Below are 13,383 nucleotides of genomic sequence, written 5' to 3' on the forward strand. Positions count from 1 at the left end.
TTCTAATTTTTGTTTGGTGGATGGATCTCGAATTTTCCCCAATGCGGTAAGTGGTCTAAGCCTCGAATCCCTCATTGGCTGTGGGCTTACGTCACTTCAGGCGGGCTACTCAACAACCATCACACTTGGATCTGGGTACTTCGCCGACGTAGGAACCCGCGTGTGATCGTCATGTTCCTGCGTTTGGCAGACGTAATGGTAATACCTCGCGTGCATTGCTCGATGTAGCAATCCGGCAGAGCTGAGTGACAAAAAGCAACGAAGGCTTAGCTGAACTCCTGACCACCTCGCCCACCATCTTTGCCGGTATCCGATAATTCCTTTTTCCATCCTGCAGTTGCACGATGGTTGCCTGCTGAAGGCAAATAGAGGAAATATGGGTATATAAAGGGTCTGCGTAACGGGGACTATCCTGGCTGTACACACTGCAGTCTTCATTAGCTTTTGCAAACATGTTCAAAGAATTCGCTCTTGCGCTGGCAGCTGCACTGCCATTTTCCAATGCAAACCCCCTGCCTAATAACCCGTACGATGCCGTATGCCACAAATGGCCTCCCGCGGCGGACGGCCTGAAGGTCGACCTGGGTTACGGCGTCTACGAAGGCTACCACAGCTCGACTACGGACCTCAACGTCTGGCAAGGGTGGGTCACCTGCTTTCTTTCACGATTCCTTACTCATGGTCGTTCAGGATCCGGTTTGCCGCCGCGCCGCTGGGTGGGCGACGTTTCCGGGCGCCAGAGGTGCCGCCCACCAACCGGCGTCCCCAGAACGCCACGGCCGCTGCACCAATTTGCCCACAGTCTGCGCCTGCTCTTTCGTCTCCTGAGATCCAGCAATTGTTCACTTTGAACGATCCTCAGAGCGAAGACTGCCTGTTCCTTAACGTCTACGCCCCCGAGAACGCAGAAAATCTCCCCGTCTTCGTGTGGGTCCATGGCGGCGGCTACGAACTCGGCGCCATGACGCCCTACGATCCTTCGTCACTGATTAACACGAATAAACAAGACTTCGTTGCCGTCGTCATCCAGTACCGCCTCGGCGCCTTCGGCTTCTTGTCCTCCGAGGAGGTGCGACACAAGGGAGCGCTGAACGCTGGTCTGCTGGACCAGCAGATGACGCTGCAATGGGTCCAGAAGTACATCGGCCTTTTCGGAGGTGATGCGAGCCGCGTCACATTGGCGGGGGAGTCTGCGGGCGCAGGCTCGGTCATGAACCATATCATTGCTTATGGCGGAGCTCAGGGGGATCAGTTGTTCTCCAACGTGAGTTTCCAGCCGACGGAAAATTGTGGAAACGTGAGCTCACAGATGATATAGGCAATCGCGGCTAGCCCTTTCCTCCCGCAGTACTTCGAGTACGACTCGCCAGAGGTCGTCAGCACTTACCAGGAATTCGCGAAGCTGGCTGGCTGCGCTGACAACCATTCCGATGTCTTCGAGTGCCTTCAAGCAGCTTCCAGCGAAGCTTTAATGTCTGCCAATGAAGAAATTGCGACGTCCGCTCTCGTCGGCATATTCGAATTCAAGCCGGTTGTTGATGGTGCGTTGATCAAACAGCGACCAAGCCAGGCACTCAAAGGCCACATGAACGGCAAGCGTCTGTTGACTGGCGTAAGTCATACAACTCCATTGAGTCAGTCATGTCAACCAGAAGAGCTAACGGGCGCATCTACCGGCAGAACAACGCCAATGAGGGCTACCTCTTCATCCCGCAGAACATCACAACATCAGACGACGTCGTAGACTTCCTGCGCACCTACTTCCCACGCCTGACCAACGACGACATCACCAAGATCCTCGACGTCTACCCCACCCCGGACGTCCCCGACAGCCCCTCCACCCCGAAGTTCCCCACAACAGGCGACCACCCGCCCACCGCCGTCAACCAGTCCGAGCTAGCAATCGGCCACCAGCAGGTCGCAAACGCCATCTACGGCGAAATCACCTTCGTCTGCCCGGCATACTGGCTCGCGTCCGCCTTCGCCAAGCAGGGCCGCGACGCCTTCCAATACCAGGTCAGCCAGCCCCCACCCCCCGCAGCCCCCTCCCCTCCCTCCCCTGTTCTTCTGCCCTCAGCTAACACACAGCCCCCCAGTTCTCCGTCACCCCGGCCTTCCACGCGCTGGACATCCTGCACTACTTCCCCACGCCCGCCTTCCCCGTCGGCGCCAGCGTGCAGACGGCGATGCAGAATGCGTTCGGGGCGTTCGTGACGGGCGACGCGCCGCCCGCTGGGTGGCCGCGGTACGAGCTGCGCGAGCCGCGGATGCGGAATGTGAATGCGACGGGCGGCACGCCGTTCGAGGCGCTGGGGTTGACGTTTTATGTTGATCCGGGGGTGGAGTTGGATGAGAGGACGGTGAGGGCGGATGAGTGGGAGGGCGGGCGCGCGGCGAGGTGTGAGGTTTTGAGGGGGTTGGGGGAGGTGTTGGTCATCTAGGGAGGATGATTTGAGAATTTACTCGCTGATTGCAGTTTCCTGAAAAGCGGACTCCCCCGAATGTGAAGGAAAGTAAGAGTTGGGGATCTCGGATCTCTAGCTTGAATTTTTCGGTTCTAGGACATGGGCTGGAAATTTCGAATGAAAGCTAGAAATGTGGTGGTACCTTTGGATTGCAAATATAATGCACTTATACAAAAGATGTAGAGCCACCATGCCGAATATCCTCAAGCAACTTTCAAGTAAACCAACCAATGAAGTAGTCTCCTTCTTGTCCCTTCGATATTTCCGCTCGGTTACCCCGAGCCTGATCAGTAACGACTGTATATCCCTTGCCAGTTCAAAACTGATCATAAGGTCTTTATAGATATCGAAAATCACAACACCCACATACCTTGGTTGAAGGTCCATCAGCGTGACCAATCAGATCTTCCCACGTCGATGCCAAACCACCGCCTTTCGCCATCAGCCCCTCCTCGCCACCCCATGCTAAACAGAAATCCATCAAACACTCTCATTTTGCGCAGTTCCTTGTCGTTGCACCATTCAGAGCCTGGTGGAATGACTTCCTCTCTCAGCATGCTCGATCCAGCAAGCAGACTAGCCTGTGCAGCGATGGAACAGGGATTCTTCGGTAGGATTTCCTTTGTGTTCATAGCCCAGAAGGATATGCCGACGCACACTCCAATAAGTCCGAGGAGGACTTCGAGGATTCGAGTGGAAATTTCCGATTGTTGAAGGCGGTACTGGTTAGGCCGGATAATCGTGCCGTTGACCACTGAGTTTTCCCCTTGTATCCTTGTGCGACTCCTGAGATTCAGATACTGTGGGAATACCGTGCGCCAGTCGTCCTGAATAACATCTACAAGTTGTGGCAATCCTTCTTTCCCGAGAATATCATTCCAGTGGAGCGACTGCGTCTCTAATCTGCGAACAATCGCGCTAAAGAACGAGTCGAAACCATAAAAGCCTGTCGCCATCTCAAAAGTTTGTTCGCTCACATCTGCCACATGTAGCAGGTGACCTAGTGAGGCGCTTCCGTTTTCTACACGACGTGCTGTGTTCTCGTCGATCTGCGCGTCCAAGATATCGAACGACGGCAATGAAAACGTTGTGTCCACCTGTACTTCCTCAACAAAGCCGTCACACATGGCCACATGAATAGACGGTGTATCGTTGTTCCACCCATATGCCATCATCAAAGAAGGGCAGGACGGCAGCCCTGTAGCCGACCGAATATCCCGTGCTTTGCCAAGCTTCGGTTCACCATAGAAGATGGACCATGGTTGAAGGCCATAATTATAACCTTTATCGTCGACAACACATCCATCTGGATACTTTACAGTGATGTCGATATCTTGGACCGTTTCCATTTCTATTTTCATCGAATGGATTGTGATATTGAGTTCATCGTCGGCCAAAATTGAACAATTCAGAGAAGGTCGAAGCGCTGTTAGCCGGACAGTGACCGAAGACTGGTCCTCGAAGAATGTGGGAGAATCTTTGGGGTTGGAGGAATTCTCCCTCTCCAAGCTCTCAATCTTTGGAAAGACCAAACCGGGAACTGTCCAAGCCGGATAAACCATGTCCTCGTAATGCATCAGTACACTTGAGATGAAAACAGCATTGCTGGCACTGGAGACGTTTGTCTCGTAGTTTAGCCAGTATTCTCGAGTTTCCGCTGAGAGAAGGGTATCCTGGATCCGCAGGGGCACGGTCTCGGCGCTTGGGACGGTTTCGGCGGTGTACAGCCCAGCTGCGGCTATCGTGAGGAATGGGCTCAGCAGCATTGAGACAGATGTTGCAGTGATAGCCCAATGTCGGTGATTTATGGAATTGTATAGAGCGTGCACAGTGAGAAGAGAGGACTGTTTACTCAGTAGTGCTCTTTCACCATTAGAAGGCCAGAGTCGCAGCTCGTGGTACGGTAAGATGAGGTTAGACGTGGAGCTGATCATGGCGACAAGTAACTGAATGGCCATCATGACCAGAACCGGGACATAGAGCCATGCATACCGGACGATGCCTTGGTTGCTGATCTTGACTAGGCCACTATTGATCTGTGACTGATGGTGAAGAACTTCTAATGCGACAATGATGGTAGTGACTGAGAACAAGACCAAGGCTTTGTGCACAGCAGAGACAGCAAAAGGCCGCCACCACTGAATATTGTCGGAGGAACTCTTCTGGCCTTGGAGTGATTCACCCAGATTGTCTTCCCCGTAAAAGTCAATTCCAAAGTGCGGATTACCGTTAACGTGTCTGGCATGACTTTTACACCATTTCGAACTCATAGCATCTCGCATCCTAGCCAAATGTGCACATCCAGCTCCAGAAAGGTAGGTTGATAAATCGAAACTCCGAGAAAGAATAGTTGAAAAGCCACCAATAGAGTCTATGTCCCTACTGGCAATGTTGTGTGGTGCCACAATACACAATATAGCAGTGGTAATAATCAAGGCTGCTAGGAGTCCAAGAGCGCAGTAAACAGAGACATTGCGTACATGGATCCGTTGCTGTGTGGTGTGTATTGTCGCCTTGTATAGTTCTGATCCCGACGACAAAAGCCGGGCTTTTGCCAATTGAGCCGATGCGGATTGGAAAAGGTTTCTGTAAGCGTCCTCAAGTACATTTGGATCCAGCAGTGATTCGATGTGGCGTACTCTTCCAAGAATCAGGAGGGTGAAAAGTGTTGAATCGATGTCGTCTCCGGTTTTTCGATCGGAATATACATCCTCCATGCCAACTCCTCCCAACTCTAGTATAGGTCTCCAAATATCCATCGTCCCTACCGCAATATTTAGCTTGAGAAAAAAGTCGTCGTCGCCCAGGTCTGCCAGCTGTTTCCTTGAATTTGAAAGGTGTGTAGGAGACGGATTCGATAGCAGCATCTGGTCGGAATCCATCTTGACGGAAAATGGCGTTATCTTGTACTTTGGCTGGCAAACAAGAATAGTCATGATGCTTGACTCGTTTGTATCGCTATTATGACTTGGTTCGGCGGTATATGGACGAAAGTTCGATGTGTGCGGCCTCATATACCCGGAGAAGATGCCATACCTATTCTCGCCTAAATATTGCTCTTTCATTAAATGGAAGTCTGCTGAAGCGCCCATCCACTCTTCATATAAGTCAAGGAAGAGGTATTGAAAGGTAGACGATGAAGTTTCGAATTCAATGCCGAGACTTTTGTCGCGTACAGTCATTGACGTGAGTCTTGCTGTTTCGCAGCTTATATCAGTCTGGAAAGTAGGCAAACCAACTTCGATGGTATCATGATTTCCTGTGAGCAAGTCAGTATTCACAGATAGAAGAGACGAGTTTGTGGCCCTAGCTTACTCAGGTTTAGCGGCTGGAAATCTAGACTGGGTACCGCTTGCTCTTTCAACGTGCCTGCACGGTACGATATATTGTACAAACTCATTGCGATCGTGTACAAAACTGGGGTGATGTAACCATCAGTCTCCGATTCCCAGTACGTTGTATTGTACACTTCCGTAGAGAACACGGGCACATTCTCAATCGCCCGTCGGTGTTCCTCTAATACCAGAAGACTGGTCGATATGACTACCAGTAGTTTGATCAACATAGATCCCATGACCACAACTGTCACTGGGAAATGTCGAGCTTTGAATGATCTGATAAGGGCATTGATCTGGTTGATGGAAACATAATCGATGAACAGCGTCTCAGAAGCCTTGGTAGGTCCCGTACGCAGGACACCCCATGGCATGACCTGTTTCGCTCGGTATTCGACTTGTCCCCAGAATGTTGCGGCAAGGGTGAGAATCGCAGTTGGCCCGTACGTCCAAAGATAGTGTTGTGATGTCCGAGCGCTGGCTAGACCTTGTTGAGCCCTATCAATGACGAGAAGCACAACAAGGCTAGCGGCGATAAAGAGGTAGAATGCGATGAACGAAAGAAGAGTGTATCGACGGAGGAAGAATGGAGTCCATAACCGTTTATGGATATCCGGATCAAGCTGTTCTCTATCGTGTGAGATAGTGCGTTCCGTTTTCTCATGTGATGATAAATTTTGAGAAAGATTTGAGGCCATTTGGCGTAAATCGATATCTGAGTGCACAGAGTTGGAGTGGCGGAGGGTGGCGTCTTCGTCCGCCATGGTTTTTGATTGTTCAGCAGCACTGTGCTGAGTTTCAGCGATGGAGGCTATAGGGTCGGTTGAGAACAGGATTATGCTGAAGGCGGTTGGGGCAGGAATCTTAAGTAAAAGTGATGGAATTGGGCTAGGTTTAATATTAGATAGACATTGGGGCTGGTCATCTACGAGAAAGGCTGTGTCAATATGCCCCTGCATATCTAAAGGACTGCTTGCACGACACATGAGCCAGGCTTCAGGCGCTTATGATATTAGCTGCCAATAAAAAGCGACCGTTCAAAGCCTTTGGCGCCGTGGCTGTTGTGCAGCGCAAAATTTGAAAATCTTTTAATAGCAGATCAGCCACAAAAAGGGTGGTAGCCTTGTCGTCGCTTAGACGTCTCAGAGTGTTTCCTAACATGCGCCAGCCTATCGCTCCTTCGGGGAGAACCCCAAAAATCAAGGAGCAGGTTTTGGAAACCTTTGTTCAGCTTCTAAAGCCTTGTAAAATGTTGTGTATACTATGATTACAGCTCAAGCGTTGAAAGGACAAAATGAAAGAATTGGGGATCGGTGTAACACCTACATGGTTTCCGACACTATGGGGGGGAATTGCAGCCGAAGGCTAGCTTGAGGTTTTTTTCACTCTTGCCATCGGAAGTAAAAGCTACAGTGTGGACGTGAATATAACTATTAATTCTATGTTTACGCCCGGATAATAGCTTCAACTACGCATAGTCGAACAAAAAGAAAAATGGAACTGAGTGATAGTCCCACTATGTTCCAGGGCTGTACTCTTCTTTGCACTAACCATCGGCTGCAACACCCCTCTGTAGGCAGCAGCATTCCATGTTCAGGTTGCACAGAAAACAGGGGTTTGTTTACCCCGCCACGGTCTCTGGACCGTCTTCCTCCACAACGGCAGACCACACTCGATAAAGGGGCCCTCAGAGACCTCGACAGATCCGACAGTCAACGCACTCCTCAACAACAACTGCACCATGTCTCTCGAAGCGCTTCCCCCAGAGCTGAAAATGAAGATTGCATCGCACCTACAATTACGCGACCTGATCCTGCTGCGCAGCACATCAAAGCGCTGGCAAACAGTCATCAACAACAACCTCTCCTTCATCCGCCGCGCCCGCCGCGATCTCCTCCGCCTATGGGACGACACGGTCCGGTCTCCCTACTTCCTCCCGACGCGCCGCCTCGTTTCAGTGAATCAGTACGACTTCGACCGACGCCAGTACCTCGCGAAAATATCGTGCGGTCTGCCGCTGCCCGAGGAATTCGAACTGTGGGTGCTCGAATGGCCCGCCAAGGCTGTGATCGGATGGACGTGGCCGGGACTGGAGATGGAGGTCGTCACCGACGGATATGGCGGCAAGGACTTGATTCTTCCGGAGGACCAGTATTGGAAGCTGTACGGCCACAATTTACTCGCCGCACAGCCGACTCGGCCACGAATTCCGCTCTACGTTTGGGACAAGGTCACGAGAGGAGCGGATGGGAGCAGCGTCTGGAAGGGCGATCGGGACGCATGGCTTAACATGAACGGAGGCCTGGAGCGGCTGCAGCGAAAGGTGGCGGATCATGATGTCGGGGTGGCCATACCCGTGTGGTCTACGGGTCCGACTTCTGTCCGCAGAGAAGAAGGCGGGCTCGAAGAACGCAGGATCGAGTACGTCCTGGTCATGTCTGGGCTTGGAGCAGCGTACAACTGTTCGGTTCAACCGTTCCGTAAACAACCCGACCCTAATGCCTACGGGATCTATAATGTTACCCATCTTGATCGAGATGCGGTTGAGCGAGGGGTCTGGAAGGATGGGCCATGGATTGAAGGAATCATGAGCGCTGCATCTTGGATTGCATGGCTACGCCGTCAGTTGGAGGTCCTTGAGAGCGAGCACAAACGGTACGGGACCATGCCCGTTAACGTCGGGGACGTAGGTCCATTGTAAGAAAATGGATAGATAGTATGCTCAATTGCGACACGAGTCCTGAGACGAATCTCTGTCTTCTCTAGTTATGGAATCTAAGCTACCGCATATGTGTAGTTTGTGTACTTATGTCTAGGCTAGTGAGTTTCGTACTCTCTAACATCTAGCGTGTGATATTGTGTTTTCTTGGTTTTCAATGGGTGGCAGTGAGACGAAAGGAGTTAGTTTCTGACATCCATCAGGCGAGGGTGTAAAAGCTTCTCTGACTTAATTAAAGCGAGGATTTTCCCCAGCCGAATTTATTTCATTTAGAGTATACTACAGGTTCATTATGCAGATGTATTTCGGTGTCATGAATTATACGTAAGACTCTGACACTCTCCCCATGTCCTTACCTTAAGAAGATCATCACCGGCGACAAAAGAATTGGGACAGTCCACATCTTGCCATCGCCCAATGCAGGCGCCGCACCACTGGAGCTCGTACTGGAGGCTGGCGCTGAATCTCCATCCGAAGTTCCCGAAGCAGTAGAGGAACTCTCATCCGCAGCCCCTGTCGTCGTAGCTCCTGCCGTACCCGAAGATGTCGAACTCCCAAACGGCACCGTCGTCCCATCCACCACTATCCCCCCACTCGCCGCACTCACCACCACCCCATCGCTCGCCGTCGCCGCAGCACCTCCAACCGTCAAAGTCGTCCCATCCACCACCACGATACCCCCAGGCCCAGCCGACGCCGTCTCAACCTCCCCGCCCAGCGTAACCACCACCGCGCTGCCGCCACTTCCACTAGATCCAGACCCAATCGTCGAAAACGCCGCCGTCGACCCCCCATCCACCACAACACCACCACCACCACTCACAGCACTAACCACCCCCACCCCCGCCACCGTCACCGCCGCCCCACCAGCCGTAACCGTCACGCCCCCCACCACAACCACGCTCCCGCTTCCTCCTCCTCCTCCTCCAGCTCCCCCATCCGCCGTCCCCGCCACCACAGCCGTCACAACCGCGCCATCAGCCCCCGTAATAACCGCGCCCACCTCTCCCGCCCCTGTCCCACCCACGGTCCCACCCGCAGCCGTAACACCAGCACCACCAGCCGCTGCGGTAGGTACCGCAACCGTCTCCGACCCACCCACCACCACCGCGCCGCCTGTACTCGGCACAGCGACAGTGACGGCGCCGGATCCCGCGCCAGCGCCGCCAGGAAGGACGACGCCCGTGGCCCCGGGGAGGAGGGTCGTCGTTGTCGATGCGCCGGCGGCAGGGTCAGAGCCGCCTCCGGCTGGACCGGCAATGACGACGACGGCGCCCGGGTTGGCGGGGTCGTTTGCTGGGGAGGCAACGACGACAGGGTCACCTCCGGTGTTGCCACCGCTGCCGCTGTTGTCGGGGTTGGAGGGGTCTGAGGGGTCTGAGGGGTTTGAGGAGGGGTCGGGGGCGGGGATGATGGTCACGACGGGGGGTGGGGGATTGTTGTCGTTGTTGTTGTTGGAGCCGGGGTCGGCTGGGGTGCTGGGGTCGTTGTCGTTTGCTGGAGGAGCAGCGGGGTCATCGGCTGGGGGGTTGTTGGGCTGGCCAGCGGCGGCGCTGGAGGCGATTTGGGATATGATCGGACCGAGGCCTCCTCCTCCTTGTCCACCACCTCCGGTCGTCGTTGGAGGATCAGCTGGATCGGCTGGAGGGTCGGCTGGAGGATCTGAAGGCGGATCCGCAGGGTCCTCCGGGTCCGCCGTCGGCTGCGTAACCGGCACAGCCTGAGTAGTCGTCGCCGTCACAGTCGGCGGCGCAGGCTCCGGCGCCGGACTGGCCGTCTCAGATGCAGGCCCTGTAGCTTCAGGCCTCGACGTGACGGGTGGCGCCGACGACGGCTCGGGGACAAGCAATCCAGCCGTCGTCAGCGCGAGGGGCGGATCGATGACGTACTTGGAGTACTGTATGCTGGTGCAGTTCTTGAAGCGCGGATCGATATCCGTGTACACCAACGGATTCGTCGGCAGGACGAGCCACGGGTTATAGTCGTCGTAGACGGTGCTGCAGTTGTCGAAGGGGGTGCGGACCGTGTTCCAGATCTCGACGCAGGACTGCTGGCCCTTGTACGCGGCGAGGGGCACGGGCGAGTTGAGGTCGTCCCAGTTGAAGGACATGGTTTTGCTGGATTGCGCGGGCGAGACGAAGCTGATGCTGGAGAGGTCGGCGGGGTTGGTGAGCGGCACGATGATGTCTCGGAAGGACTTCCAGCAGAGCAGGGCTTCCATGTACGGGTATGAGAGGTAGACGGTGGGCGAGGTGAGCGTGTAGCTGCCGATGACGGTTGTGACTGGCGGTCCCGTGGGAGATGCAGTGATTGAGGCGGGGAGCTCGGACGTGCTGTTTGCGCAAAGCTTGCTCGGGTCCTTGGACTGCGGCCAGTAGATGAGTTTTACCTCTCCTACTTTTATCGGGCAAATTGCACCTGCGGGGTTGAAGCATTCTTCCGTGTCCCACGCGCACGCCGGATATCGAGGCGCCACCGATGCTGTCGGTCCCCGTGGTGCGTCGCGGTATTCGGATATCAGCAGCGCGCAGGCATTGTAGTCGTACGTGCACGTGGGCTCGGGAACTGGGTATTGCGGGAAGTATTCGTAAAACGTGGTCGTTGAGGTCGACGTGATTGCGGGCGGCTTTCCTCCCCGGAGGACACCATCACAGAGGGTCGAGAGCGAGGTGCTTTGATTCCCAAGCCATATCACTGAGCTGTATTCGTACGAATAGGCCGGGGATGATGACGTTGTGACTGAGGCCGTCCAGGAGTTCCGGTCCGAGTACCATGAAGTGTGGAGTGCCTGGCATGACAGGACACTACTGCGTGCCGCGCAGTCAGATGGAGAGTACGTGCATGTCTCCGTGCTGTTGTTTCCGGCGGCTGGCGTAGATGTGTTGGTGAAGCTCTGAGCTGCTGCTACTCTCGCGAGCAGCAGCCCAATTGCTGCCTGGCCAATGCCGACCATGGTGTGGGAGGTGCAGAGAAACTCATAAAATACGAGGGAATCCGGCGGCTCTAAATGCAGCGGGTGTGGCTGGGATCCTTTGACGCCATGTCAGCCGAGCAAACGGTGCTGCTTGGCGCCTTTCCCTCTCTCAGAGCCAGCAGTACTACTCCAACGAGACTAGTGTTGTTGTATTACGTCGCAGGGGTTGCACCGCCGGGTGACACGGAACTGACCGACTGGACTGCCAGCCGAACTGGAAAACAATGACGACGATCAGGGCAGGAAACGGCAGGCCTGACTTCGTAAAGTCTTGGGCCGAAATGTTGCAGCGTATCAAAAGTGTGCCCTTGACCGGGGTCCACTTCCCCGCTTGGGGGCCAAAAACAAAACCACGCACGGATGGTACCACAATATCCAAGTACCTTGTTCTGCCAAGCCGAAGGATCAATTTGCAGGCCAAATACCTGTTAGCGCTGCACTCAGACGTGTCGCCAATCACCACACAAGAAGCTACTGAATATGTTCAATACCATCTGCCTAACCCATTTTTGCTTGCGCACAGCGAGTATTGACTTAGAGGTTTGTTTCCTACCATTGGCGTCATATTGAACGATGGCTGAGGAAGAAATACATATCTTTACAGAGTACTTGAAATAACGTGAGCATGGTGGCGACAGGAATGGTGACAATATGAATGTTCTTTTATACGAAGCCGTGACCCCATAGGTATTTTGTCGAGACAAGCTCCGTGCTTTTGCTTAGTTCTGTAGTCAAAACGGACACCATTGACGTTAGTTACAATAGCCCAATAGCTTGGAAATCAGTAAGCTGGTAGGATTTACCCCGCGGACTGTCAAAGATGGTAACCACCATCCTCAGCAGGATCGTCCACCGCCTCGCCCAAAACGACAACAAGACGTCTGACAACCCACGCCTCGTCCTCGCCATCGACGACATATTCTGCATCATGGACACCGACCCTCTCCTCGGCCCGTTCAAAGACCTCGTCCCGCTCTTCCGCGGCTGCACCCCCATGGCCGCGTCCCCGCACCGCATCAAGCCGCTCATCCAGCTCCTCGAGAAGAACTCCATGCTCAACTCTCCAGGAAAGAACTGGCACCCCTACCTCGCCAAAGCCTACTTCCACATCGGCCAGCTGCGACACGCAGCGGCGCTGCTCCAAAGCCTAACCAAGATGCAGTACGGCATGACGAAAAGCGACGCGTCCATCGCGCACGCGATCCTGACCGTAGCGCACCGGCAGACGGGCCAGCTTCACAAGCCATTTGTCATCAGCAACAGGCAATCGGCATAGCGCAGGAGGTCCTTGATCCGACCGAGTCGTACATCTGGTCCAACATGGTGTTCCTTGGCTGGCTATTCGGTGAGAACGGCCAGATCGACGCCGCGTTCGACACTCTGGAGTACGCGCTGACGTACCAGGACCGCATGTACGGGATCGGTAGCGACTACAGCCTCGTGACAAGGCATTACATTTCGCTGCTGTGCCGCAAGCAGGTGCAGCTGCCGATGGCGATCGAGCTGCAGGAGAAGACTGTCTCGCTTTGGCGGCGTCGAGAGCTTGCCGACACGCATCTCCTACGTCTGAGGGCGGAGCACAGTCTTGCCACATTTTACATGCTCGATCAGGAGTGGAGGAAGGTGGAGCTGCTGCTCGTGCCAGTGGCTGATACGTGTAGGAGTGAGATGAAAGGGGACAGTGCTGTTGATGATTTCGTGCAAGTGCTGTGGAATTCGGGGGTTTGCTACAAAGAAAGGGGACGATGGAGGATAGCTCAAGACGTAATGAAGGAGGTGGTGTGCATGCTTGATGCGGGATTAGTTGATCAATACAGAGATAAAGAACTGCCCTCAGAGATTAGACGGCGGAATGGAAGGGTAGATTAATATTTTTGACATGAGCAAGCC

At 54.2% G+C, this 13,383-nt stretch overlaps 4 protein-coding genes across 4 annotated transcripts; 3 read left to right on the top strand and 1 right to left on the bottom strand.

Moving 5' to 3' along the window:
- Positions 1–452: 452 nt before the first annotated feature.
- On the top strand, positions 453–2,441 carry LTHEOB_607 (Carboxylesterase; the record flags this gene model as incomplete). Its single annotated transcript, XM_035515285.1, has 5 exons — positions 453–643; positions 691–1,264; positions 1,319–1,612; positions 1,681–2,016; positions 2,097–2,441. 5 exons carry the CDS (start codon positions 453–455, stop codon positions 2,439–2,441), a joined length of 1,740 nt encoding a protein of 579 aa, XP_035369366.1.
- A 5,100-nt stretch (positions 2,442–7,541) lies between these two features.
- LTHEOB_608 (F-box domain cyclin-containing protein) lies at positions 7,542–8,501 on the top strand (the record flags this gene model as incomplete). Its single annotated transcript, XM_035515296.1, has 1 exon — positions 7,542–8,501. The coding sequence occupies one exon, from the start codon at positions 7,542–7,544 to the stop codon at positions 8,499–8,501; it is 960 nt and encodes a 319-aa protein (XP_035369367.1).
- Positions 8,502–8,871: 370 nt separating this feature from the next.
- Positions 8,872–11,472, bottom strand: LTHEOB_609 (Transcription factor c6; the record flags this gene model as incomplete). The annotated part of the gene is made up of 1 exon (XM_035515307.1): positions 8,872–11,472. One exon carries the CDS (start codon positions 11,470–11,472, stop codon positions 8,872–8,874), a length of 2,601 nt encoding a protein of 866 aa, XP_035369368.1.
- Positions 11,473–12,313: 841 nt separating this feature from the next.
- LTHEOB_610 (Kinesin) lies at positions 12,314–13,362 on the top strand (the record flags this gene model as incomplete). The annotated part of the gene is made up of 2 exons (XM_035515319.1): positions 12,314–12,703; positions 12,757–13,362. 2 exons carry the CDS (start codon positions 12,314–12,316, stop codon positions 13,360–13,362), a joined length of 996 nt encoding a protein of 331 aa, XP_035369369.1.
- Between the last annotated feature and the right edge of the window lie 21 nt (positions 13,363–13,383).

This window comes from Lasiodiplodia theobromae, assembly GCF_012971845.1.
Source record: "Lasiodiplodia theobromae strain AM2As chromosome Unknown scaffold_2, whole genome shotgun sequence".
Taxonomy (NCBI): domain Eukaryota; kingdom Fungi; phylum Ascomycota; class Dothideomycetes; order Botryosphaeriales; family Botryosphaeriaceae; genus Lasiodiplodia; species Lasiodiplodia theobromae.